Source organism: Pan troglodytes, chromosome 9, assembly GCF_028858775.2.
Source record: "Pan troglodytes isolate AG18354 chromosome 9, NHGRI_mPanTro3-v2.0_pri, whole genome shotgun sequence".
Taxonomy (NCBI): domain Eukaryota; kingdom Metazoa; phylum Chordata; class Mammalia; order Primates; family Hominidae; genus Pan; species Pan troglodytes.
In genome coordinates this window covers 50,363,291-50,390,616 of record NC_072407.2, presented here as the reverse complement: position 1 = coordinate 50,390,616, position 27,326 = coordinate 50,363,291, and the positions used below count along the sequence as shown (strand labels likewise).

Sequence of the window (27,326 nt, the reverse complement as noted above, 5' to 3'; positions counted from 1 at the left end):
GGGGGAGGAGCCCGCAGGCCTGGATTTGGTGAAACTTGGTGCTGACAGGAGCCGTCTGAGAAGTTCCAGATCCAGCCACATCGGCAGCTGCAAGTGCCCACCCCCTCTAACCCTGGGCCTGTGGCATTGCCTCGCCCGGTTCCCCCAAACCGGGAGAGCCCCCGAGGCCTGGGGGAGGGGCTTGCTCAAGGCCACAGGGCAAATGGGCCACAGAACCCGGGCTCGCCCCCGCCCCACCCCTCTTTCACTTTCATTGTTGTTCTCCGCGGGAAGCGGGAAGCCGGAGGGATCGGCCCCGCCCCCGGCCCCGACGAGCGCGGCAGCCGGGCAGAGGTCAGGAACCGGGCAGGCCCTGGGACCAACCACCAAACGGGAGCCGGGGCCCCAGGAAGGTGCTGTCGACAGCGTCCAGTCCCCCACCCCGAGGACAACCCCGCAGCCCCCGCTGCTTGTTAGACCTCCCCCGCAAAAGAAGAAAAGCAGAAAAGAAAAAAAAATCCACTTTACTGAGTCACACCCAGCTGTAAACATGTCACCGTGAGAGTCCCGCCCCCCACCCCCAGGCCGCACAGTCCGCGAGGAAATGACAGGGGAGCGGGGAAGGTCGCCGGAGCGGGTGCCAAGCAAGGCAGGGCAGGCAAGTGCAGCAGGCGCTGAGTTTCCGGGAGGAAGCCCGGGGGAGGTGGGGTGGGGCAGGATCGGGGGCTGGGGACCCAGCCGAAGACCAGGGGGCCCAGGAAGCCTCTTCCCGAAGGCCTCCCTCTCTCCAGCCCCTCCACTCCTGGGAGGGCATCTGCTGCGGCCAGGGAGCGCCCTGCCCCAGAACCCCCGCAAAGGCATATCCAACCCAGCCGTGTCCTGTTCCCTGTGAGCCTCCGGGTCCGGCGGGGTCCTCAGGGGAACAGGTGAGGCCCCCCAGCTCCTGAGTCCAGCCCTAGGTCTGGGCGGCTCCTTAGGGGGCGGCATGGGGCTCTTTCCCTGGGGCCTAGGTCCCCCCGTGGCTGTCCCACTGGAATGTGGCAGTGAGGTGGGCAAGGAAGGCGCTCGTCCCCTGGCCGCATTGTCCCTCCTGCTGCCCGCGGGCGGCCCGCTACACAGCCGTCTCCTGGTCCTCCCGCTGGATCATCTGGTAGTGCTGCCGGTTCTCCAGGTAGGCGGCCAGCTCGGTGTCCTGAGCCTTCTCAGCCCGCTGCCGGGGAGTGTCGCCCTGGAGGAGGGCGGAGCTGCGATCAGCAGGGGCCAGAGGCAGGCCTAACCCCTAGCAGGCTGAGAGGCAGGGGCTCTACCTCCCTGTGGCCTGGTCAGGGAGGGAGGCCTCTCTGCCCACCAGCTCCTCCCCTGCTGGCTCAGGTTTCCCAGGGTCTGGACTGTGTCTTCCCAGGGACAGCCCCCAGCCCCAGCTCCCGCCTAGGACCTTGGGAAAGGTTTGGTTGGTGCCCTCGTGGGCTCCCTGCCTGCCGTCTGCTCACCTGCTGGTCTGTCTTCATGAGCGAGGCCCCGGCCTCCACGATGTAGTGGCAGATGGTGCGCTGGCCCAGGGCCGCTGCTTGGTGCAAACAGGTCTCCCCGCTGGGGGAGCAGGGGCTGGCTGTGTACCCCATCCCGTCCCCTGATCCACCCATCTGTCTCCCAAGGGCCATCAGAAAGGGCAGGAAGTTCAGGGCTCTGGGGCAATAGGGGTGGCCCAGGGGATGACAGATGTGACCAGGAAGTTTATGGGCTCTGACCTGACAAAATAGGAGGGGTGGGGAAAAGGGTGGTTTCTGGGGTGACCACGGTTCTGCACTGCCCAGATACTTACTTTTCCTCCACCGCATCAAGGATCTCTGGGGGGGCTGGAGAAGGGGAGAAGGTGGTCAGAGAGGCCTGGCAGCCCCTCCTCCTCCCACCTTGGCCCCAGGCCCTGGGCTCCACTGCCCGGCTCACCGTGGTCCAGCAGGTAGCGGACCACATCCTTGCTGCCAGTGCTGACTGCGTGGTGCAGGAGCGTGCGACTCTGCTCGTCTCGGTGCATGAGGTCGCCCCCAGCTCGGTGCAGCTCCTGGAGCTGAGGGCAGGAGGCATGGCAGGGCTGGACCTCCTGGGGCCACCCCTCCTTCCCCGAGCTCACACGCTGGCCCACAGCCGGGTACACCAGCACAGGCCTGAAACGAGTGCGCTCACACATCTTACTCCCGAGTTGCCTCTGTGGGCCTCTCACCCCACAGCCTGTGGGCTCTCTGGCAGCATTGGTGACCAAGCCCTGGAGCAGTGCTTCCTCTGACCTGCTCCTTTCTAAGCACCAGGGACAAGTGGACTGAGCTAGGAAGCCCCTACTAGGAGCCATCTATTGTGGCCTAGACAGAGATACAGTGAAGTGGAATGGGACGATCACTGGAGATCCCACAGAGGGCCAGACGATGACAGATGACAGCACCTGAGCAGGTCAGCTCTTGGCCCAACCCAGAGGCCTCGCTCCCCAGGGCCCGAGGGAGCTGCTGGGGGAAGGAACTGGAGCCTGGAGCTAGTACCTTACAGAAGTCGTTCCTCTTGGCAGCCTCAATCAGCTCTTCACCTGCACGGAATACCTGCCTGTTACTCTGCAGTCGGAGGCCTGGGCTTGGGTTGGTGCCTCAGTGGACAGGACTGTGCCGGCCGGGCGTGTGTGCCCAGGGCTCGGTTGGTGCGTGAAGCTCAAAGGCTGTGTTTGTGTAAGGCTGTGTCTGGGCCCTATCCCCACCCCACTGAGCCTCCTGCCCCCAACCAGGCAGAAAGGAGGGGCCCCAGAGGGAGAGGCCTCACCTTGAGGGGGTGCAGCATCCCCTTGCAGTGACCTGCAACAGAGCATGATGTGCTGTGACCGGCTACGGCACAGGCCAGCTGGTCGCCCTCCCCAACCCCAACTGGGGGCATCTTCATCCTTTCCACAGTTTATTGAGTGCCTGCTACACACCAAGCACTATTCCAGGCACTGGGGATACAGCAGGGAAACGAGACAGAGGAAGGCCTTGCCCTCATGGAGCTTACATTCTAGTTCAGGGATGCAAACAAGTCAAATAAATAAGGAGTTCTGAGAGCAGGGGTGCTCTGAAGAATTCAGAACAGGTGATGTGGCCCCCCTGCAGAGGGGGTCCTGGGAGTGATCTCTCCAAGGAGGAAACAGCCAAGCTGAGATTCAAAGGGGATGGGGGTGGGGGAGCTCCGGAAAGATGGGGGAAGAGTTGGAGGCAGCGATGACAGAAGTCCAGTGGTGGCAAACACCTGACGCCTCAAAGAACCAAGAGAAGAGAGTGGGGCAGGACCATGGAGGTGAACTCAGGGAGGGGGCTGGGAGCCCAGTGCAATGACGGGGGGCCTGGGGAGAATCCACGTCCAAAGGGCTGCTGAGAAAGAAGCTTCTAGGTTGGGGAGTGGCCTGGTATGTTCTGCATTTTTAGTTGACCGTGGTATGGAGATGGGGGTTCGAGGGCACGAATGGCCACAGGGATACAAGAGCTGGGGGCCAGGGCGTGGCAGCCAGGAAGGGCTGGTGGCAGTAGGGGTGGGGAGGAGTGCTCAGGTGGTGGGTCCGGGGGCTGCCAGGACTGGCTGAAGGATGAGGTCCAGAGGAGGGAGAAGTCAGGGAGGGAACCAGGGTGGACGTGAGGCCGCTTCCCCAGAGAACCGCAGGGCTGAAGGCCGTCAGGTGGGCTTTGGCCAGGTTCAGGTTGACACCATTTAGTTAACTGGTGGAGGGGCTGGAAGCAGGGATTCAGAAGTCATCGGCTTACAGGTGGGGCTGAAAGCCAGGGGCTGGAGGGACGGGACACCAGGACTCACCGGGGCGTGGGTGAGCAGGGTGAGGTGGGGAGAGGGGAAGTGGGGGTTGGGAGGTCAGGCCGGGCCGATGCCCCCAGCAGCTCAGGGTCCAGGATATAAATCTCATCCTGTGCGATCTCAGTCACATAGTTGAGGTGCTCCTGTGGGGGGAGGTCAGGGCGGGAGGTCAGGGCACCTGACGGTGGGGGCCGAGGGGCAGCAAGGCTGGTAGACCTGGAGAAGCCTCTGCCATGAGCACAAACACTGAAAGGAGGTGGCCAGGCAAGGGGCCCTGCCTGTCCCTCTCCCACTCCTTCCCATTCCTGACACCTCCTCCGACTGCCCAGACTTTACCAGGTGAGCTGGCGCCTGACCAGAGTGCCTTTGCTTCTGTGTCTCCCTGGATGGCTCTGGGCTTCCAGGCCCTCCTACCCACCCAGCAAGCCTTTGGTAGGTACCCCACTGCCTTTCTGGCTGGCACCGCCCTATACTCTCCAGTGTGGAGGGCAGGGCCGCGCGCTGTCCATGCACACAGGCAATAGTAAAAGCCCTCAGAGGCATGAGGACAGAGGTGAGCCCATCAGGGGAGCTAACAGGGAAGGCGTCCCAGGAGAGGCGACCCTGGGGCCTGGAAGCAGCTGTGGCTGGAGCAGGCCTGCAATCGCTCACCTGGGCGCGGTCGATCCTGTAGAAGCGGCTGGCAGTGGTGGCTGTGGGAGAGAGGGCAGCTGAGGATCAGGGAGTGCCATGTCCAGGCCCAGGTCCTCTGCTGCCCCTACCTGGGATCCCCTAGGGAGGGAACACGAAACAGCTTGGCACCCTGGGAGTAGACTCACCGTCCAGGAAGCACCACTTGGGGGACAGTTTCTGGCATGTCGGGGACTTGGCTCCAGCACCATCGGGCTCCTGTTGAGAGAAGCAAAGGCCAGGCTGGGATAGAGTGGGGGCCAGGGAGGGAAGGGAACTTGGAGTAGGGGGAACCAGCACAGAGGAGGCTCCGCAGGGCAAGCTGGCTGCGGGAGGAAGAGGCCTGGCCTCACTTCCCGCCACCCTCTTGGTGGGCACCTGGGGAAGCCCCCACCCCTTACCTGCTGGAGTCTCTCAATGTGGGCACGGCAGAGCTCTAGGTCACTGTCTCCTGGGACCACCACAGTGCCCAGCGGCACGGCTGGAGAACAGAGCACCTGTCAGCAGCTGGCTGCACCCCACAGCCCTGCCCAAGGGGGCCCCGGCTGCTTCAGCCCCTCCTGGCCACCCTGCCAGGCCGCCCCACTGCACTCACAGGCCTCCTTGAGCTGCTCCTTGTCGTAGTGCAGGGCCTCATAGTCGTGCATGCTGACGCGACTCACCTGGATGCGCAACTGCTCTGGCACCGGCTGCTGGCTGTCGGGCAGGGCCGGCAAGTGGGGGCTCAGCAAAGGCCCTGCCTTGGTGCCACCCTCGGCCTGGCACCAAACCACGTGCCGAGAGAAGGTCCCGCTCCACTCCCAACACCCCTGGGGCAGAGGGACAGTCAGCCCCTTTTACAGATGGGGAAATCAAGGCCCAGAGAGGGCAGGGTCTGGCCTTGGCACCCAGGGCACGTGGCAGGGTGGGACGTACTCGCTGTGCAGGGGGGTGGCGCTCCGCCGCTTGGCCTTCTGCACCATGGTGGCCTGGTTGCGCAGGGCGATGCGGATGCGTGAGGCTGCAAGCTTGCAGGGCTCGCCATCCACCTGCACCGGGATGGCCTTGGATGTGGTGAGCACCACCTCGCGACACTGCGTCAGCCGCTCGCCGTGTCCGCCCACCTGCAGCGCGGCCTGTGGGCACAGGAAGCTTGGGTCAGATGGCACCAGGGCCGGGGGCAGGGGGGTCCCAGGCTCTGCTCCTTCCGAAGCAGAAACTCTAGCCAGAGAAAAAAGGTGAGAGTGACCCCTGGCCAGAGGGCAGAGGGGAGGCTGAGATGCCAGGTAGGAAAGGGAAGGGACAGAGGCAATGAGGATGACTCTCCAGTCAGAGTGGGGAGTGAAGGTATCCCGAGGCATAGTGAGGAGAGGGGGTAGGTGCCGCTCTCAAGCCAGAGGAATGAGACAAAGAAGGGAGGTGAGGGTGAACTAGGCCGCCGTGGCCCATGAAGGTGAGTATGGGTGACCCCTTCCACCTTTGGGCTGTGCTCCCAGGCACCATGGGCCCAGCGCCCACTCACCAACGACGTCATGGTGAAGCCAATGACCTCGAGGTAGCCGTCGTCATGCCGCTGGGGCTCAAAGTCGTGGTGCTCCCCAGGGTGGCCCCAGGGCATGGTGCCCGCACAGTACCTGCAAAGGGGGGCGATGACATGGGCCTCAAAACACAGTCTCTGCAGGACAAGGACAGCAGGGCTCCCCCCAGCTCCGGTAGCCCCCTCCTCACCTGGGGATGTTCAGGAAAACAACACACTGGGGTTTCAGGTCCTGGATCTTGGGAGTCAAGTCCATTCCATCACACTGGAGGCGGGCGGGGAGGGTGTTGAGGTGCATGTGCCAGGTGGCCTCCGCCTCCCTCCCTTCCGGCCCGCCCACCCACGGCAGCCTGGCCCCGCTCACCACCACTCGGATGTGCTTGGCCAGGTCCTTGGAGCTGCCCATCAGGAAGTCAGAGAAAGCTGTCTGTGGGAGACAGAGGGCGTCACCATCTGCTGACAGAGATCTTTCCTCACCAGCACCCGGCAGGGCTCCTGGGGCCTGGTGGACACAGGTGGGCAGGGGCACGGGTGGTAGAAGAGGTGGGCACAGGCGGGGGTGCAGACCCCACTCACCCCGGCGTAGAACATCTTATTCCGAAAGCGGCTGTTGAATTTCTCTGGGTTGGCCTCTGGGTGGAGACAAGCAGTGGGGGCCAGTAAGTCACCCCAGCCTGCCCAGGTGGGGTTGGGGGAGGGCTGGGATGGATGCCTTCACTGGCGGGAGCAGGGTCTGACCCTCCCGGGGACGCTCCTGTGCCCACCCTGCCCTGGCCTCAGTGGAGGCTGCCAACCTCGAGACTCGTGGAACTCCAGGGTGACGTGGGCGTCAAAGCCCAGGCTGAAGTAGTTGTTGAAGACATCCAGGGGCAACTGGAAAAAGGTCAAGGGACCAAAATGAGGGCTGGGCCTCACAAATGTCCCCGCTCCAGGGGCCTTGTGTGGCCGAGCCAGCTCAGCCCATCTGTTCACAGGCTTTTCCTGGTCAGCAGCGTCCGCTAGGGCTCAGCCCAGCTCACCCGCTGTCAGGCACAGCCCTGCTCTGCCTGGTGGCTCCTGGGGGATTTCGCTGCGTGCCTGCGGCATCTCTTCCCTGTCAGCTCCCCTAACACTTCTTCCTGACATGCCATGTGGAGCACAACAGTGGGGCTTGGTTTTGCTTACTGCTTAGAGAAGTGCCTGGCAGGTAGCAGGCGCTCAGTGCATGTCTATGGAATAAAGCAGCATCTTCTGACCAGGAGTGGTGGCTCACGCCTGTAATCCCAGTGCTTTGGGAGGCCGAGGCAGATGGATCACCTGAGGTCAGGAGTTCAAAACCAGGCTGACCAACATGGTGAGACCCCATCTCTACTAAAAATACAAAAATTAGCCGGGTGTGGTGGCGGGTGCCTGTAGTCCCAGCTACTCAGGAGGCTGACGGAGGAGAATAGCTGGAGCCCGGGAGGCAGAGGTTGCAGTGAGCCAAGACTGTGCCACTGTACTCCAGCCTGGGTGACAGTGAGACTCTGTCTCAAAAAAAAAAAAAAAAACAAGAAAAAAAAAGAAAACAGAAAAACAAAAATTAGCCAGGTGTGGTGGCACCTGCCTATAATCCCAGCTACTCAGGAGGCTGAGGCAGGAGAATCGCTTGAACCTGGGAGGCGGAGGTTGCAGTGAGCTGGGATTGCGCCACTGCACTCCAGCCTGGGTAAGAGAGCGAGACTCAGTCTCAAAAAAAAAAACAAAAACAGAAAAAACAGCATCTTGTGAGGCAAGTACTATTATTCCCATCGTACAAGGAAGAAGTGGAAGTTGGAGAAATGAAGAGACACGCCCAAGGTCCCAGAACCAGCAAGTGGAAAAGTGGGATCCAGTCCCCAGTCACCCGCCCTGCCCCCGCACACCCTGGCCAACTTACCCGGTCGGTGGCGCCTTCATCTCGGTCCTCAGGCCCTGCCTCGGGGTTGGGCTCAGCGTGGAGGTCCCAGCGGTCCAGCTGTACCACGTTCCCCTCCTCCACGTGGGAGAGGATCTTGGACACAGGCTCATCTGTGTAGCCCTGGGGGAGCAGGCAGGGACTGAGCCCTCTGTGGCTGGAGAGGCCCCAGCTGCACCCCCCTCCTATGGGTGCTTACCCCACCCCAGTTGAGGGTTCGGGCCAAGTCGTTGCCAGTACCCAGGGGCAGGATGGCAACAGGGGGTGGCGGCTTCAGGCGTAGCTGGTCCAGGGTGGAGAGGATCCAGCCCACCTGGGGGAGGGAGAACAGAGGCAAGTCAGGCCCACAGGGACCCCGGCTTCAGGCCCAGCCCTGGTGCTCGGCTGGCCCATGTGGGGAGCTCACCGTGCCGTCGCCCCCGCACGCCAGGATCCGCAGGTTGTGCACTTTGCGGTACATCTCCAGCCTGGGCTCATGGGAAGATGGCAGTGGGGTCAGGGGATGTGTGCTGTACCCCAGGAGTGAGGCAAGTTCCCCCCCATGTCCCCCACAAAACCTTGGCAAGTACTTACGCCTCCTTGGGCCCTCCCTGGCTCAGGTCGAAGACTTGTCGGGGATTGAGATACCAGAGGAAAGACTGGATGATCTTTGCACCCTGGATGGGATGGGGAGCCGAGAGACAGTCAGGCAGTGGTGGGACGAAGTGGGAGCAGCAGAGGGAGAGGGGTGTGACTGTGGGAACCAGGGCCAATAAGGGGTGAGGGGTGGAGAAAGGACAGGATTTTCTCAGGATCCCTGGGAAAGAGGGATTGGGGTAGAAGCCAGAAACGGGCTCTGGGAACAGCTGCTGGCAGACGGGCTGGACCCCAACCCCCGCCCGAGCCCTTAGCTGAGAGGCAAGGCCGCGTTCACCTGGTTGCCCCCACTCTTGGGGTTCACAAACACCAGCAGGGGCTTCATGAGGGGGGAGGGGGTGGGCCTGATGATGAAGGGTCTCCAGCGGCCCTCCTGGGAGACAAGGTGAGAGGCTGTAAGCTCCTTCCCGTCCAGGACACCCTACCATCATCCTTAGCAGGCCCCCTGGGTGACTTTGTTCCCCCTTTGTACCCTCACGTACCATCTCTGGGCCAGATCTTACCAGGCCACAGAGCAGAAACTGGCATCTAATCCTGCCTTCCTCAGAGGCCCCAGAGCCCACACAGACCCCCACCAGCTGGCAGCATTAGCTGGGGGTGGAAGTTCTGTACCCTGAGCAACAGACCCCTCTCTCCTGCTCCCCTGCAGCCTCTGCCCAGCCTGGGGCTGACCTCAGGCCCTTTCTTGCTGGACTTCCTCTTGAAGGATGCCCTCTTCTTCTTCTTGCTTGCTTTCAGAGTATTCTGCAAGGGAAGCAGGGGTGTTGGTGATGAGGTGGGCAGGCTGGGGTAGCTGGCAGACCCCAAGTGCATACGGGGCATCAAGGGTGCAGGCAGTACTCACCTGGGGCCTCCGGGCGCGGAGGATCCAGGTGGGCGGGATGACCACGGCTGCGTGGACCCCCAGCGAGCACGGCTCCTCGATCTGCTGCAGCATGAAGCAGGACACCTTGCTGTGGTACTGAGGAGAGCGAGGGGCCGGGCTCAGCGGGACCGTGTTCAGACTCGGGGACCCAAACCCAGCAGTGCAGGGCCTGGCCCTGGGGGCGGGGGCACCACTCACTGCCTGCTTGCACCACGAGCAGCTGATGGCCACAATCTCCTTGCTGTGGAAGGTGAACTTCTGCTGGAATCCCTGAGGGTAGACAGGATGGATGGGCACCAGGGCAGGCCTGGAGCAGCAGACCCAGCCCCTCTCCTGGTGCCAGCCTCTCTCCACCCAGAGACAGGGCCTTGCTATGTTGCCCAGGCTGGTCTCAAACTCCTGGGCTTAAGCAATCTGCCTCAGCCCCCCAAGTAACTGGGAACAACAGGCATGTGCCACCATGCCCAGCTTTGAACACATTTTTTGTTTTTGTTTGGAGATGGAGTCTCGCTCTTGTTGCCCAGGCTGGAGTGCAGTGGCGTGATCTCGGCTCACTGCAACCTCCACCTTCCAGGTTCAAGCGATTCTCTTGTCTCAGCCTCCTGAGTGGCCGGGATTACAGGCGCCCACCACTATGCCCAGCTAATTTTTTGTATTTTCAGTAGAGACAGGGTTTCACCATGTTAGCCAGGCTGGTCTCGAATTCCTGACCTCAGGTGATCCACCCACCTCAGCCTCCCAAAGTGCTGGGATTACAGGCGTGAGCCACCACACCCAGTCTGAACACATTTTTTAAAATAAAAAAAAATATGTATAAGATAAGCCTGAAGAGCAGGGTGGCTTAGCCCGGGCCCCCTGACTCCCTGAAGTTACCTGCACAGCACCACATGCATACTCGTTCTGCCACACTGCAGGCTAACTCCTGCCTCACTCGGATTTTCCCTCCTTCCTACCCCCGAGGCCTGACCAGACCCCCATGTGCTGTTAAAGAAATTTACTGCCGCTTCCGAGTACCTATCACATTCATTCCCTGTTCATCACACAGGCTGTTATGAAAGGCCTGCAGTGGGCCAGGCGCTGAGAATCAGTGAAGCAAGCCTCTCCGTCTTTGAGAGCCTGCACTTACTGAGGGAGGCGGGCAAGAAGCAAACAAGAAAGTGAACCAAACAACTGTGGACTGGGTTAGGCGGTCGCCTGGAAAGCCCGGCTTCTAGCCACACTGTCCTCAGGAGGGTGGGAAACCGCTGCCCAGCTTGGCGCTCGGCACACAAGTATCCATGCAGTCACCGAATGAGTAAGTCTATAAGATTCTCCAAAGGGCCACTTGCAGCTTCAAAGCAGGCCAGGTGTGCCACATGGGAAGAAAACTTTCCTCCCTGCTCTCCTACTAAGCCCAGAGACCAAGAGCAGGCCAGGGTGCTTGAGAACTGAAGGCACTGCAGCCAGGCTGAGGGTCAGCCCCGGACTCTGCACACCAGGGTGTGGTCAGTGATCGGCAGGCCACACCGGCCACACGGCCTGGGCTCAGGCCCGCAGGTGCAGGTGGCGATGTCCTCGGGCAGGGCCTCTCACCTTCCCACAGTGCCGACACTTGCCGTCCTGGCGTCGTCTGTGTACCCAGTGGTGCCGTACAAAGGTTGGCTGGGGGAGAAGGGGAAAAATTTCACTGGGTGAGGGGTGGGCAGGGGCACAGTCCTGAGGACTGCCCACACGGCTCAACACACGGGGCTGCAGGAAGCGCTCTGCAGTCCTGCGCATGAGTGGAGGAGGGGCTAAAGACTCTTCATGGCCTGGGGGAGGCTCAGACTCAGAGGGACAGAGAAGGCTGGGAAGCACCAGGAGGCACAAGCTGTCCCACCCACTCCGCAGGCAGCGCTAGTTAGGCCTCCGCATGGCAGACCTCAGACAGACCTCAGTGAGCAGCAGCCTAGAGGGAGCCGAGCCCCCTGGTGGCACTCCAGAGACACTGCGCAGAGGCCCATGCAGGAATCTTAGGGTGGCCCCATCCCTGACCACCCTGGGCACTTACCTCGCGGACATTCCTGGAGCCTGATTCACGGAAGGACGGCTTACAGCGAAAATTTATCTGTGAAACATGGCAGTGACCACCAAAATGTCAGAACCTCCCTTCGGGGTCAGGTATGTGGTCACTCCCTCCAGGACAACCCAGAGTCATCCTCACAAGGTGGGGATACCCCCAAATCATCACGAGAGCCCTTGAAACACGAGACACCTCCTGTGAGAAGCCCTCCTGCCTCTCTGCCTCCTCCTCACTAGCCAGAGGGATCTTTCCTTCTTCCACCCAGTACCCAGGATGAGGGGGAGGTTGGGAGCTTTGGGTCCGTCTCCCCCACTAACATGGGACCACGGTTTGCTCGTTGTTTTTTTTGTTTTGTTTTGTTTTTGTTTTTTGAGACAGAGTCTCGCTCCGTTGCCCAGGCTGGAGTGCAGTGGTGCGATCTCAGCTCACTGCAACCTCCACCTCCCGAGTAGCTGGGATTACAGGTGTGCACCACCACGCCTGGCTAATTTTTGTGATTTTTAGTAGAGATGGGGTTTCACCATGTTGGCCAGGCTGGTCTCAAACTCCTGACCTCAGGGTGATCCACCTACCTCGGCCTCCCAAAGTGCTGGGATTACAGGCGTGAGCCACCGCACTCGGCTGCATCCTTTCTTCCTCGCCCTCTGGCACTCCTGACCCGGGCACATGCAGCCAGCCTGGTCCTCACACGCAGACTTGCACTGCCTGGCCCCTGGAGACCTTTAGCTAATTTGTGGAACCCTAGGTCGATTTCCACCTTAAATGATGAGTGTACAGTGCGTGGGGCTGCATTTCTATTTCCCTTCTCATAACTGTCCCTACTTCAGCCTTATTAGAGGTATAAGGAAGCCTCACTTTACAATTCAGAGGCTGGGGAAAGCAGCCTGTGTGAGCCTGCCTGAACCACTCCTAGTCTTACAGTCTCTCCCGTATGATGGCCTGGGTTTCTGCAGGCTGGGAAGCGCTGCCCCTCCATGCGAACCCTTCTGCCCCTGGCCTTGACCCGTCTGCCCAGTGCTGCCTCCACCTCTAGAAGCACAGTGCCCAGACATGCCCCCAGCTGCAAATGCACAGTGGACAATGGCCCTTGGGGAAAGGTCTCCACAGAGGCAGGGTGTAGCCACAGCTGAGTTATGAAGCTTCAGCAAATCAATGGCCTCTTCTAAGCACTAGTTTGGACATGGTGAAATGGTACAAGGGCCACCATTCGTCAATTCATTCCATTGAGTGATATTCAACGAACCCACTAGGCGCCAGGTTTGTTCCAGGCAGTGGGGATACAGCAGCTAATCAGTGAGGAGCCAGGATTCGAACGCAGGCATTTGGCTCCAGGGTCCTTGACTCTTCACCCCCGAGTGCTGGGTCACTCCTGGCAGGCCATGTTTGTATAACGTGTGGGTGTGTGTGCGCGCTGAAAGGGCCTCAGCACCCAAAGGGCAGGGGCGGGCAAAGCTGAGCTACCCACCCACCTTCTCCAGCTGCTCAATGCAGGGCGTGTGCACCACAATCTTGCAGGCTGCGCACTTTCTTCGAGACACTGACTTCTGCTGCAGGACAGGAAGAGAGGGCCCCTGAGGCACCAGGTAAGTCTATCTCGGAGGCTGCCTGCCCCAGCACAGCTGCCCTTTGTGTGCATTGGGAAGCCGCAGTCCTGGCATCCGGACAAAGCCCCTGCACCCCTCACCATCCTGGGGCGGCCCACAGCAGGGGTGCCAGGGAGCGGGCTCGATTCCAACGTTCCTGGAAGGGCTGCGGCTACTGGCTCCACCAGCAGGGGGCGGCGTGCCCCTATGAGCACTCACCAGCATCCTGGCTACACAGTACTGCTCCCCAACGTAGCAGAAGTCCCCGGACACGTTGGTCTCGAACCAGATGTGCTCCCCATATGTCGCTGACTCCTAGCCACGGGATGGGCTTGCTCAGCACACGCTGGCCGCCCAGCCCTCCCTCCCATCAGCCCCCGCCCACCCGCCCTCTCCCAAGACAAACCCGCTCCAGCGCCCCGATCGACCCTGCTCTGTTCCGTCTGCCCCACTGTCCCAACCCTTCCAGGCTTGGCTCTCCCAGCTGCCTGTAGCGCCTCCACCCGCCAGCTGCGCCTTGGCCAAGAGCCCAGAGGGGCTGGGACCCCGGGGTGTTCAGGCACTCACGCTCCAGTCCACTGTACTCCGGATCTGCCGCTCTGACTCGCTGCACGGGGCCCCAGGGGTGGGCGGAGGGGGGGCCAGGTGCTGGAGGCCCGACTTGGTGATGGCTTTCCTAGAGAGGAGAAGACAGCTGAGGAGGGGGCTGAGCACTTGCTGACCCTACTTCCTCCCACCTCCTGGGGCCTCTGCCCTTTCCATGACCTCGGCAACAGGGAGGGCGGAGGAGCCTCCCAGCAGCCCCAGACACTAAGAGGCTCCCTGCAGGAGACATGGCCTTTTGGGGTACGCTGGCTTCAGGATACTGCCCAGAGTGTTCCCAAGTGGGGAACCCTCAGCCAGGCAGAGCTTCAAGGCCCATGCCCAGGCCAGACCCACAGGAGGTCACACCACTCGCCCTGCTGGCCACAGCTATACCTACGCGAGCAGGGCGCTCCAGGCCTGGGGTCCGGCCGCCTTGCGCCGTAGGGCTACCTGGCGCCTGCGGGACAGTGGGCGCACACGGGTGGGCAGCATGGTGCCGGCGGTGGTGCCTGAGGCTCTTCGGCCCCCAGGGCCAGGGTGCTGGCCTGAGGGCCGCCGCTGGCTGAGGCGCCGATAGTAGCCGTGCAGGCCCCAGAGAGCGTGGTCATATACGGCATCCGCGGGGAGCAGGTGGGAGGAGGCTCGGCGCAGGTAGCGGGGTAGGGGCAACAGCGGCTGGGCGCCCCGAGGTGGGGGTGGCCCTGGTGTCTTGGTGCCTGGCTGGATGGCGCTCGATGCCTCGGCTACCACATCCTCCTGGACACCCTCCTCCTCATTCATGCCCACAAGCCCGGTCAACAGCAGGGGTGCACCCAGAAGCTGGGCCCCCACGGTGGTAGGCTGTGGAGTGAGCACCTTATCCACGACGAAGCGGGGGTTGCAGGAAGGGGGCACAGTGCTGGAGCGCCGGCGGCTGGAACCCTGGGCCATCACCCCGCAACTCAGGAGGCAGCCCTGGAGCTGGGCGCTGGAGCGGCGCCGCTGTGCCAGTGAGGAGGAGGCCTGCCCAGCGGGGGAGCGACGCCGGGCCTTGCCTGTGGGCAGCCCCACGCTGCTGGGCCGCCGCTGCCCCTCTCCAGGGCCTGGCACCTTCCCCCGGAAATGTCTCCTAAAGAAAGTCTCCATGGCAGGCGGTTGGCTGTTGGGCACAGAGACCGGGAGCATCAGGAGCTGGATCAGGCCACGGTCTGTCCTGTGTCCGGGAGCCCATTCACAGCCTCTGCCCCATGAGAAGGGAAGCAACCCCTGAGGGAGGGAGGGGTCACTGCAGCCTCTGACCTCCATGTGAGGATCCCAGGGGTGCTCAGGGGAGCCCACGTTTACAGCTGTTGGGGCACTGATGCTCTCCCCCATTGCACCCTAGGGAGCCCTGGAGTCCCAGGGAGGTGGGTGCTTCAGGCTACCCCTTCTTCCCCCATCCAGGCACCAGAGTCTACAGAGCTCTGGGCCTAAAGGCCTCCACCTGCCCTGCCGGAAGCTGATGGAAAAGAAAACAAAAAGAAAATGGGGAGTCGGTCTGCCTGGATGGACGGTGGGGCCCAGGGCAGGGCTTCCCACTTGCTGGGCCTTTGTTTTGCCACCAACATGGTGGGGGCAGGTTAGGTGTCCCCTCATGGGACATGGAGCAAACCAAGCTATAACAAAATGAGGCTCTCTGCAAAGGAACTTAATCCTGACAGGACCCCCAGAGTCTCTCAGCCCATAGCCTTGGGGTCAGGCTGAAGGTGACTCCTGGAGATGGAGAGGGTCTAATGTGTAGCTCAGGGGAGACCAGGTCTCAGGGAACTGGAGAGTCACTGTCTGGCTCTCCCGGGAGAGAGGCTGCTCAGTCTCCCTTCACACCCAGGGGGCCGTGACAATAGGCTTGGGCCAAAAGCAAAGCCTTCTGAATTCTGGGTGTGTGCGTGCCTGTATGTCTGAAGTGCTGATGGTAAGAACTTTCTGGTGCTCGACTGCTCTGTCTCACCTTTCTGAAGGGACAAAGTACGGATACCCCAGGGTGAAGCTGGGTGATGCCGGGAAACCCTTCTGACTCTGCTGCTGATGGAGCCTGTGACTGCACATTCTTCTGCGGCCCTGATGCTGGAAGCCCCCATACTCACAATTCCAAACGTTGCACAGCCCAGAGCTCCCTCCTGCAGGCAGGCAGCAGCTGTGGGCATCATCCTAGCTCCCACCTGGACCTGGCCTCCATGGACCCATCCTGAACTCATGCTCTGCTCCCTCTGCCAGCTCACCTCAGCCCTGCCTACCCTTCTTCACAGCCAGCATCGAGCTCCTGTGCCCTACCTCTCCTAACAGTGGGGGAAGGGCAGCCTGCCTGGCATGGATCAGGGTGGCGATGCCTCCAGGTACCTGAGGCCACCTGTGCCCCACAGCAGGTGATCTCCTGGGCCCTGGTCCTGGGTAGAGACTGGTGGGGGATGCATCCTAACCCCTGGCAGCCACAGAGGTCAAGGTCACAGCCCTGGGACAGTGCTGCCTGGGGCTGACAGAAGAAGCCCTGTGGTCCCCTGAAGGCTGGCATTAATTAGGCATGGTGGGTGATGCCCTGGACGCATGGTGGGCAGGAGGAAGGATGAAGGCAAAGATGAAGGGCTGGAGGAGTCAGGCCCAGGCCGCACGTCTAGCACCTTCTCCTTCCATACACTGCACTGATTTGCTACTGCCCTGCAGGTCTTGAGCAGCTTCAGGCCAGGTACAGGGGTGTTGGGGGAGAGATGGACAGGGTGGAGGTGCCTAGGGAAGCAGAGTTCTGCACAGCTCAGCTCTTGGTCTCTGCCTATTGGAGTTTCCAGCTGCCTCAGATGACAGGGAGGTCAGGGCAGTGCTCTTATGACCCCAAATAGTGCCCCACTCAAAGCAGACCACCTGGGCCGGAGGGAGCTGCAGGGGCAGGACAGCAGGCATGGGTGGAGAGCGCTGGGTCTCCCCCAAAATCACCAGTGTCACGGCTGACATTTACTGAGCCCCTATGTGTCAGGCACTGTGCTAAGCCCCTGATAAACACTTAGATCATTTCATAAACTGCAACCCCAAGGAATAGGTACTGCATCACACTGCATTCCTGATGAGGAAGTTGACGCAGAGGTGACCGCCTAGAGTCCACGGCAAGTCAGTGTGGAGTCAGTGCTGGAGTCCAAGTCTACCTAACGGCAAAGCCTGCGTCCCAGAAATGGGGTGGGTTGCAGGGTCCTTCCTCCTAGAACATGAGGCTGGGATGGGGTAGGAAAGGGAACCAGGTAGGGAATAATAACGAACACCTGCTACGTGACAGGCCCTGGGCTAAGTACTTTATCATCTCGTGTAATCCTCACCACAGCCCTGTGAGGTAGGCAGGACCTGCAGCTCCATTCTAGAGATGGGGAAACTGAGGCTTCAAGAGGGCCAATAACATGCCACAGTCCCACGGCCAGTCAGCGGCATTCGGGACCTGAACCCGGGTCTTCCCGACCTGGGGCCTGTTTTGTGTCAGGGGAAGAGGAGCCTGAAGGCCCAATTGCCCCCTGCCGTCAGGGCACCGGCCTGCCAGCCCTCCCCAGGGTGTCAGCTTTCCTGCCTGCCTGGTCAGGCCGCCCTGTGACAGCTGCCCAGCCTGGAGGAGATTAGTCACCCGGACACACCGCCTGATGCTACTGTCACCCAGAAAACAAAAGGCCACAGTCAGTGGGGGGAGGTGTCGCTGCACCCGTGGGCGGCGGTGAGGGCTGAGCCCAGCTTGCGGCCCCAGACCTGCACTGACAACAGGGGCCAGGACCCCCTCGAGAGACAAGGGCGGCTTACAGGTGCTCCTGTGGTGCCCGGCTCCACACACTGCCAGGCAGCCCAGGTCCACATCTGTCCAGGAGTCTCCTCAGCGGCCGATGATGCCGCCCCTCCCAGCAGAGTGGGGTGGGCAAGGCCGGCAGTGCTGTGTGACTGTGTGCAAGTTGGCCCCTCACGGGCCTCAGTTTCCCTGTGTGTCTGGGGAGGCTGTCAGAGTGGCTGAGCTGACAATTTGTCACAGGCTCTCCTGCTGGGCACCCATGCCTCCGTGCTCCCATGCCCCTCCCCGCAGGCCTGAGTTTCCTGTTCCTCTGGTCTCCATAGAAACCTCTGTCCCTGGTCAGCAAGAGCCTGACTCCTCACTTCCTATCTCTGCTGGGGCTTCTCCTGGGCCTTGTTGGAGCCCGCCCTGGGCCTAAGCCTCTCCCATAGCGCAGCTCTGCGTGACAGTGTCTTCTCACCTCGTGCTCTTGGTCACCTCCACCTCGCCACACAGTACGTGTAAAGGTCACCCTGAGGGCTTCAACACCAAGACCACAGCAAAATGGCTGTCCCTCGGTCTCCGGGTGGGGAGCCTGTTACACCAATGGGGACAGGATGGGAAAGGACTCAGGGGACCCCATCAACCCTCGGCCGGCTCTGGGGCCTGACAAGGACAGGGCCTGGGAAAGGACAGAGGAAGTCAGGAGACAAGACCATTGGTGTCTGGCCGTGCACCCTTGCTGGACAGTGGCTGTGGCTGCGGGTGACTGAGCTGCAGTGGCTGCTATCGGGGCGGGCAGGCCGGAGAGCTTCATCAGCTACAGCTGGAGCGGACAGGACACCCACCCTCCAGAGCCCAGGCCATCTCACGCCCTGTGCTAGTTTCAAGGGCGTTGGCATCCTGAATCTGCCACTGCCACCCTAGATTGATCCACTAACCTTTCTGAGCCTCAATTTTCTCATCTGCAAAATGGAGCTCACACCACCTGGTTCAGAAGATTGGCCTAAAGGAGGTCTGGATGCGATGACAGAGGGAGAGTGCCTGGTGATACCTGGCAGACAGCAGGGCCTGGCAGGGCCTACACCCACCATAGACACCAGAGCATGTGATTGTGCTACCTCCTGGGGTCTGTCTGCCCACAGTGAGGCCGGGAACCCAGAAAGGGAAGCAGGAGTGCCCAGGGTGGCCACCACCCACCGCATGAGGAACAGAGCCGGCCACAGGTGTCACCTGGGTATCTGCTCGTGCCATGAGGAATGCCCTCTGCACCCGGTACCAGGCCTGGCCCCCTGAGTTGCTCTCACAGGATACCCCATGGGACTGACCCAGAGCGCCCACTCCACACCCTGGGCAGGGCCTCGTCCGCCTTCTGCTCCGTGAAGGCTGGGCATGGTGCATGGCGACCCCACCTCCAGCAGCCCCAGAGCAAGGGCCTGCAGCTGCCTCCCCAGAACCCCCTCGGCTCTGCTCCCACAGACCTGGGTTGGAGGGAAGGAGGTGGGGAAGCTGGAAGGGAGGCCAGTCCCTCCCCAGTCAGCCTAGGGGCTGGGGAGGCAGAGTCCTCCCTTCCCCAGGCTGAGACTCACCACAGGGATCCTGTCAAAAACAACAAACAAAATGTACCTCGGGGAGCAGGTGGGCCAGGCTGGATGGTAAGAAGGCGACCAGGCCAGTGAGTGTTTAGTCGGCAGGGTCTGCCCTGGCTCAGCAGGAGCTCGGGGGGACTCTTTTCCATCAGCTTCAGGAACCTGGCAGGGCAGGCCCCTTGCCTAGGGATGGTGGGGCCCGGGTCCGCCCGGATCCAACCCTCCCCACACCCACCCAGCCAGATACAGAGGGAGGAAGCAGAAAGCAAGGAGGGGCTGGGGGCCCCTTTTGACCTGATCTGGAAGGCAGGGCGCAGGTGGGAGCTGGGGTCCCCAAGGCCGGGCTCTGGATCCAGCTCCGGGCTGGCGGCCTCTGCTGAGCAAGTCCTAGTTTGGAGAGCTAGCAGCCGTGGCTGCTCCTCTGCCCCCTCCCTCTTGTCACCCTCCTCCCTGCAGCCTGAGACAGCCGTTATGAAAATAACCCGATTGGTAACTGAACGCACTTCCTCTCCCAGCGGCGGCTCCAGGCCCTGCAGCAGGCGACGGGTGGGCGGACGGGCACACAGCGCACGAGCGTGCCTCCCAGCTCCTTTTCCCAAGGTTCCCAGAGCCAGGCTGGGTGACAACCCAGTGGCCTCCCTTCCACCTGGCACCCAGTACAGCCCAGCCCATGCCTCAGCTTGGGAATGAGGTCTAAGGAGGGAGAAGTGGGAGCCAGGCCCTTTTAGGGAGGGGGCCCCCCACTAATGCCCCCTATTTAGCCACCTAATGCCTTCTCACGCCCACTGGACAGGTTTTCTGAGGTCTGGGGAAGCTAATCACACCGGCTCCAGACAAAACAACCACAAAAATAAGTATCTGTGCAGTGTTTCACAACTTACAAAGTACTTTTCACCAGCATTACAAACGGGAGGCTGGTATTTCCCCTGTGCAGACGGCACTACTGTCCCACTGAATAGATGGGGCAACACGCGGCTTGTGGAAGCCCGTGACTGCCCACAACTCCGATTTGGTTGAGCTGGGACTCCAGCTTCTGGGTCTTCTGGCTCTGCCAAGCTAAGGAACGCCCAGAAGACACCAGTCTGTGTTATATGTATCCTGACCGGAATGCCACCCCCCCAACTCCCAGTCCTGACATGGTACCCTAGGGTCTGGAGTGGCAGCTGTCCAACTGCCTGATCCCAAGACCTCTTTAAACTCTTTTTTTTTTTCTTTGAGATGGAGTCTTGCCCTGTCACCCAGGCTGGAGTGCAATGGCGTGATCTCAGCTCACTGCAACCTCCGCCTCCCGGGTTCAGATGATTCTGCTGGCCCAGCTTCCCGAGTAGCTGGGATTACAGGCACCTGCCACCATGCCCAGCTAATTTTTGTATTTTTAGTAGAGACGGGGTTTCACCATGTTGGCCAGGCTGGTCTCAAACTCCTGACCTCGTGATCCACCCACCTCGGCCTCCCAAAGTGCTGGGATTACAGGCATGAGCCACCGCACCCAGCCTTTTTTTTTTTTTTTTGATGAGGAAAGGGGCGAGGAGCTTCCACGCCCTCCCTGGGCACACCATCCTCCAGGAACCTCCATGTGTTCAGCAACTTGAAAGCTCCCAGACCCCTTTACACTCTCAAAATTGGTGAAGATCCCAAAAGAGTTTTGTTTTAGGGGGTGACAGCTATTAATATGTATCATATCAGATAAAACTGAGAAATGTTTAAGATACTTACTAGCTTAAAACAATAAGCCCATTACATGTTAATATAAACAACACTTTTATAAATAATTTTCTAAAAAAAAGTTAGCAAAAAGAGTGGCATCATTTTACATTTTTTGCAAATCTCTTTAACATCTGGCCTAATAGAAGGCAGCTGGATTCTCCTGTCTATCCCTGCATTCAATCTGTTGTGACATGTTGTTTTGGTTGAAGTATATGAAGAAAATTCTGCCTCACACAGACATGTAGTTACAAAAAGAAGGAATATCTTTAACAGCCTTTCCAGGTAATTATACATTTTCTTTGCTACTACACCAAAATATGATAAATGACAGTTTCTCAAAGGTTAGTTGCAATGTGGAATCTAAAACCGTATCAGGCCGGGCACAGTGGTTCACGCCTGTAATCCCAGCATTTTGGGAGGCCGAGGCGGGCGGATCAACTGAGGTCAGGAGTTTGAGACCAGTCTGGCCAACATGGCAAAACCCCATCTCTACTAACAATACAAAAAAAAAAAAAAAAAAAATTAGCCGGGCATGATGGCAGGTGCCTGTAATCCCAGCTACTCGGGAGGCTGAGGCAGGAGAATCGCTTGAACCTGGGAAGCGGAGGCTGCAGTGAGCCGAGATCACGCCACTGCACTCCAGCCTTGGCCACAGAGCGAGACTCCATCTCAAAATAAATAAATAAATAAATATAAATAAATATAAATATAAAACCATGTCAATGAACTTTCCACTGGACTACCTTGCATTTTGAATTTTGTAACATCAAGCACCAGTCATTGGAAAATACTGGTTTACTGAGTTATGCAGATCTTCCAAATGGTGACACATTTTATTTTATTTTATTTTTGAGATGGAGTCTGGCTCTTGTCGCCCAGGCTGGAGTGCAATGGCGCAATCTCAGCTCACTGCAACCCCAGCCTCCCAGGCTCAAGTGACTCTCCTGTCTCAGCCTCCTGAGTAGCTGGGATTACAGGCATGGGCCACCATGCCCAGCTAATTTTTTTTTGTATTTTTAGTAGAGACGGGGTTTCACCATGTTGGCCAGGCTGACCTCGAACTCCTGACCTCGTGATCCGCCCGCCTTGGCCTCCCAAAGTGCTGGGATTACAGGCATGATTCACAGCACCTGGCCTTATTTTATTATTATTTTTTTGAGATGCAGTCTTGCTCTGTCGCCCAGGCTGGAGTGCAGTGTTGCGATCTCAGTTCACTGCAACCTCCTCCCAGGTTCAAGTGATTCTCCTGCCTCAGCCTCCCGAGTTGCTGGGATTACAGGTGTGCACCACCATATCCAGCTAATTTTTGTATTTTTAGTAGAGATGGGGTTTCACCATGTTGACCAGGCTGCTCTCAAACTCCTGACCTCAGGTGATCTGCCCGCCTCAGCCTCCCAAAGTGCTGGGATTACAGGTGTGAGCCTCCACACCTGGCCCACATGTTATTATACAATACCAAAAATCACACTAACTTCACTACTGATCTCATCAGAAAAATTTTAAGCCTGAGGAAGCCGTCAGGCTCTAGGAAGTGAATAAAAGGTTTCCAAAATTCTTATTTTTGCTCAAAAGCTCAAATTTTATCATTGGCAACAAATATTTTATTACTTATTTTTAAAAAATATATGTAGAGATGAGGTCTCACTGTGTTGCCCAAGCTGGTCTTTAACCCGTGGGCTCAAGTGATCCTCCTGCCTTGGCCTCCCAAAGTGATAGGATTACAGATATGAGCCATGGTGGCCTGTGCCTGGCAACAAATAATGACACTGTTTTGGAAATGACAAGCTCATGTCATGCACTTTTGAGAAAATGTCTGCCAAATACCTACATCTGACTAGTTTGTCTATCAGGTGTCCAAGTACAAATGGTGTTCTTAAAAAAAAAAGCATCTAGTACAGCTTACAACTGCACCGAGTTAAGAGCTTTTCCTCATCACAGTTTGGTTTGCAGCAAAGGTGCCTTATATATATTTCATATTCCTTCATGTAAAATATCAGAAGATATAGGTACGCAAGGGTCTAGACTTTATAAAATTAATGATCTTCACTACTTTTAAAGAAATGTACGTATGGAGTAAGGACTCTGATGTTGGGGCCCCTGCCTAGATTCGCGTTGAGGGGCCAGCAGTTTTACCCACCACTGCTTTTGTGCCATCAGCACAGCAAAAAAAAGGCAGGAACCAGGGTATCTCTGAAAATAGTTTTGACTTTATCAAATCCCTGAAATGGGTCAGGGCACCCCCAGGACCATACTTTTTAAGACCACTGATTCAGAGTGAATCTGCCTTCTCCACCCTGGCAGACGTGGCTCCTGCGGTGTGGCACTAAGCCTCCTGTACTGTGACACGAAGCCTTAGTTCTAACCAAGCCAGCCTATTCTCTGTGCCCCAATCTGGCTGTGCCTGGCTTACTGCTGTGCCGCCGCACCTGGCACACCTTCTGCCCCGAATACTGGCCTCCCTCTCTACCTGATAAGCAGCTGCCTGCTCACAGCCAACGGAACACCCCTCCTACTCACAGCTCTGCACTGCCCATTCGGCTCCCCTGCCACTAGAGCCCTGGGAGGCCTGCTTCTTTCAGCCCACATGCCTGCTCCTCCACCAGACCGCAAGCTCCTGGGGGGCCAGGGCCAGGTCTAGAGCATCTGGGCATGCCCGGCATGGTGCCTGGCAGTGAGTCCAGCATTTACTGCTGATCAGTGCAGGAGGAAAGAACAGGGAATTCCACGGGGGAGGGGCCAGCACCTTAAGGGAGGAGAAAGGCTTCTTCCACCTTGTGTAACCACATGCAACGGCTGACCACAGGCTCCAGCTGGCTCAGGCCACTTCTCTTTGTTGGGTACAAGGGGATGGCAACAGCCTTGGTTTGGGTGGCCACCTTCCTCTCCTCTCTAGAGGACCCCAAGAGTGACACCTGGAGGCCCCTTTCTGGGCTGGATGCTATCGCCCGCTCCATGTTCTCCATGGCTTTCTCATGAAAACTAGATAGTCGGTTTGGTGACATGAAGTCACAAGGGGAGGGTGGTGGGCAAGGAAAGGGGAGGAGGGGCTGTCTCAGAGGCTTGGGGGCTAGGCGGGGATCCTAAGCTGGCCTGAGCTCCTTGGTGAAATACCCCCAGTCTCTTCTTTCACATCCGAGTCCCTGACTCAGCCCCTGCTAGGCCTCAAAGAGATGTTTGCGCAACAAATGACCAACCCATTCCTTTAGTGCCTCCCTCCAAGCCAGTCTCCCGCTGCCACCAGAATTCATCCTAAAGCACCCAATCACCTTTTACTGACTCTACTGTCAGCTGAGCAAAATGCAAAGACCTGGGGCTGGCAGGCAACAGGCCTCCCAGCCTCCTCTCTGCTCTTTCATATTTTTAATGCTGTATTTAACACTTACATAACTCACTCCACCAGACACTACTCTAAGTGTTTTTACAAATATTAAGCTACGAATCCTCCTAAGAATAGTTGGTATTCTTATCCCCATGACCCGTATCCTCATATTGCAGATGAAGAAACTGAGAGACAAAGCGGTTAAGTCATTTGCCTGAAGTCGTCCAGCTAACATGTGGCAGTGCTGGGGTTTGAACTCAGTAGTGTGTTCCATGGCACATACCCTCGACCCCTCAGGCTCCATCCTGGATGCTTCTGGCAAACAAAACACCGCGGGTCCCTTTTCCAGGTGGCACCACGTGGCATCCGGTGGTCTCCCTACCTGGAATACCACTCCCCTCTCTACTCAGTGAATTCTCCCTCATGGTTTTCCTCTCAGACCCTGGGCAATCAGCACTAATGTGCAAATCTGCATCCCCGGAAAGGCTGTGAGCCCCAGGGCCTCACATTGCTTCTAATGGCATCCCCAGAGTGTAGAAGTGCTGGGTGTGGTTTGAAGAGTGAGTGGAGGGAACAGCGCATGGTCTGGACTCAGCCTCATGGATCCCGCTGACAGCACAGGCTTCAGGTGGGCACAGAGCCCCAGGAGTGGGCCAGCTCCCGAGAACTTCCTGCTGCACTGGGTGGACAAGTCTGGTCTGGGCTGAGCTCTGGTGTCTCAGAGGCAACACTGAAACCGATCCCTGATGGGAATGCCGATATATCTCCCTTAGCCTCCCAAAGGGGCCCCTTTGTTATAAACCCCTCGTGGGCCCCCACTCTTCTCTGGTGACTGTCCCATCCTTGTCTTCTCCTGTGTCTGCAGAGGGCTCCCATTCCCCATCTGCTGGGAGAAGCATTTCCCCCTCACCCCTCATTCAATATTAACACCCCGGCCGGGCAGGTGGCTCATGCCTGTAATCCCAGCACTTTGGGAGGCTGAGGCGGGCAGATCACCTGAGGTCAGGAGCTCGAGACCAGCTTGACCAACACGGAGAAACTCCATCTCTACTAAAAATACAAAATTAGCCGGGTGTGGTGGCGCATGCCTGTAATCCCAGCTACTTGGGAGGCTGAGGCAGGCGAATCGCTTGAACCTCAGAGGCAGGGGTTGCGGTGAGCCGAGATCGCGCCATTGCGCTCCAACCTGGGCAACAAGAGCAAAACTCCATCTCAAAAAAAGAAAAAAAAAAAATTTAACACCTCCCCCCTCAACTTTCTGACCATGTTGCTCCCTCCCCCATCAGCCCCCAGGGCCCCACCCCACTCTCCAGGCTTCCACACTACTCACACAGGGGACAAAGGCCTTCACAGTAGGTTTAGCTTCAAAGGCCCAGAGGATCTGCCTCTGACCAGCTACATGACCTCAAGCTAAGCCTTTTAACTTGCCTCAGCCTCAGTTTCCTGATCTGATAAATAGGGCTAACGCCCACCCTCGTCTCTCTCAAGGGAGTGTTGCAGGCTTGAAGGAGAAAGTGTTTGTTCCTGGGAAACAATTCCCCAGTTTACTGAAAGTTTTAAGAAAGAAAATAGCCGGGCGCGGTGGCTCATGCCTGTAATCCCAGCACTTTGGGAGGCTGAGGCGGGCGGATCACGAGGTCGGGAGATCGAGACCATCCTGGCTAACATGGCAAAACCCCGTCTCTACTAAAAATACAAAAAATTAGCCGGGCGTGGTGGTGGGCGCCTGTAGTCCCAGCTACTTGGGAGGCTGAGGCAGGAGAATGGCCTGAACCCGGGAGGCAGAGCTGGCAGTGAGCCGAGATCGCACCACTGCACTCTAGCCTGGGCGAGAGTGAGACTCTGTCTCAAAAAAATAAAATAAAATAAAAAAATAAACACAGAGGCCTAAAAATTAGGACAACTACTTCGGAGCACAATTTGGCAACGTCTGTCTAAGCTGAAAATACACAGACCCTGTGAGCAAGCACTGGTGGAGAGAACACAGAGGGATCGCTTGCAATAGCGAAAAACTGCACACCACCCAAGTGTCCGTCAACAGAGCCTGGGCAAATAAGCTGCTGTTACACAATGGAATCGGACGTGGAGGTTAAAATGGATCCGTGAGAATTCATGTTTAGGATGGTTAAATCTCCAAAACAATATTGAGGGAAAAACCTAAATGCAGAATATGCCTGGTATACCATTTAAACCAGAGTAAAATCATACGAAACAGCACTGTATGTTGCTAGGCATGAATACCTATGTAGGACAATTTTAAAAACAGGCACAAGAACATCACACACACCAAAATCAGAATTGTGGTTTCCTCCAGGGAGTACGACACAGGGGCCTCCATCTCTATCTAAAGCAAATATGGCCTAATGCTAAGCTCCAACCAAGCTAGGCAGTAGGTGTCACCTTATTCTGCACACTTTTCTAATGGCAAGATATTTAATGTGTTTAGAAAGATTTCAAAATCATTTCTTAAAAAGACTCCAGAGGCTGGGCACAGTGGCTCAGGCCTGTAATCTCAGCAACTCAGGAGGCCAAGGTGGGAGGATCACTTAAGGCCAGGAGTTCGCGACCAACCTGGGCAACATAGCAGGACCTCGTCTCTACAAAAGAAAGAAAGAAAGAAAAAATGAGCCCGGTATGGGGGCCCCCACCTATAGTCCTAGCTACTCGGGAGGCTGAGGTGGAAGGATTGCTTGAGCCTAGGGGTTTGAAATTACAGTGAGCTATGATTGTGCCACTGCACTCCAGCCTGGGTGACAGAGGGAGATCCTGTGTCCTACAAAAGACCCCTTGAGGGAGACCAGCCCCCTAGAGCTCCCTGGGTCTACCAGGGATGGTTTTGGCAGCCTGTCCCTCACCCTTTCAGGGCCCTCAGGATGGAAGGAAGGTCTCCCCCAAGGGGATGCCTTCCAGAGGTGGGTGGGTGGTGGCAGGCTGTGTCAGTGGGGTGTCCGTGTGGGTTGGGGAGCAAGAACCAGCTTGCCCCCTTTCACAACCGCCCCCGCCTCTCTCTGTAAAATGTCAGCAAGCTGGGGAAGGGGGCGGAGAGACAGGCAAGCTGTTAACCCGCGAGATGCTGGGGTGTGGGCGGTGCGGGCCCAGGCTCCCAGACAGCTATTTTGGCATGTGCTGAGATGGGCTCATCCCTGGCAGGGGAGAGGCCTCTACGTGGGAGCTCTGAACTGGTGCTCTGCCAGGAGCAAGGGGAGGAGGTCTCAGTGTAGATGAGGAGGATGCTGGGGCCCTCCCTCTCCTCTCAGACCTCTCACCATGAGGCACTGGGTACGAGTGAAGCGATCTTCCCTGCCCCAGGCCAGCCACCGACCCCTGGGTGGTATGGGGGCTCCTCTGAGCATGTCCATTG

At 58.4% G+C, this 27,326-nt stretch overlaps 1 protein-coding gene across 24 annotated transcripts in view; it reads right to left on the bottom strand.

Moving 5' to 3' along the window:
- Positions 1-487: 487 nt before the first annotated feature.
- The window catches only part of DGKZ (diacylglycerol kinase zeta), a 47,543-nt gene continuing 20,704 nt past the window's right edge, over positions 488-27,326 (bottom strand). For 4 of the 24 annotated variants that reach the window (XM_016920766.4, XM_054661284.2, XM_063782914.1 and 1 more), the window contains exons 2-31: positions 13,588-13,696; positions 13,240-13,335; positions 12,907-12,981; positions 11,426-11,482; positions 10,969-11,037; positions 9,595-9,666; positions 9,376-9,492; positions 9,204-9,275; positions 8,809-8,904; positions 8,469-8,551; positions 8,302-8,362; positions 8,095-8,208; positions 7,878-8,018; positions 6,775-6,853; positions 6,557-6,612; positions 6,345-6,407; positions 6,172-6,245; positions 5,966-6,077; positions 5,380-5,579; positions 5,060-5,160; positions 4,866-4,945; positions 4,614-4,683; positions 4,447-4,487; positions 3,799-3,938; positions 2,782-2,813; positions 2,511-2,554; positions 1,927-2,047; positions 1,802-1,835; positions 1,470-1,569; positions 488-1,207 (exon numbers count right to left, since the gene is read on the bottom strand). In XM_016920766.4, the coding sequence (XP_016776255.1) occupies positions 1,091-1,207; positions 1,470-1,569; positions 1,802-1,835; positions 1,927-2,047; positions 2,511-2,554; positions 2,782-2,813; positions 3,799-3,938; positions 4,447-4,487; positions 4,614-4,683; positions 4,866-4,945; positions 5,060-5,160; positions 5,380-5,579; positions 5,966-6,077; positions 6,172-6,245; positions 6,345-6,407; positions 6,557-6,612; positions 6,775-6,853; positions 7,878-8,018; positions 8,095-8,208; positions 8,302-8,362; positions 8,469-8,551; positions 8,809-8,904; positions 9,204-9,275; positions 9,376-9,492; positions 9,595-9,666; positions 10,969-11,037; positions 11,426-11,482; positions 12,907-12,981; positions 13,240-13,335; positions 13,588-13,696 (2,626 nt within the window). In that variant the 3' untranslated portion in view covers positions 488-1,090. Of the gene's footprint in view, positions 1,208-1,469; positions 1,570-1,801; positions 1,836-1,926; positions 2,145-2,510; positions 2,555-2,781; positions 3,717-3,798; positions 3,939-4,446; positions 4,488-4,613; positions 4,684-4,865; positions 4,946-5,059; positions 5,161-5,379; positions 5,580-5,965; positions 6,078-6,171; positions 6,246-6,344; positions 6,408-6,556; positions 6,613-6,774; positions 6,854-7,877; positions 8,019-8,094; positions 8,209-8,301; positions 8,363-8,468; positions 8,552-8,808; positions 8,905-9,203; positions 9,276-9,375; positions 9,493-9,594; positions 9,667-10,968; positions 11,038-11,425; positions 11,483-12,906; positions 12,985-13,239; positions 13,336-13,587; positions 13,697-14,002; positions 15,073-19,233; positions 19,574-27,326 lie in introns of those variants that run through there. The other 20 variants (XM_054661285.2, XM_016920769.4, XM_063782912.1 and 17 more) reach the window with 16 other exon arrangements.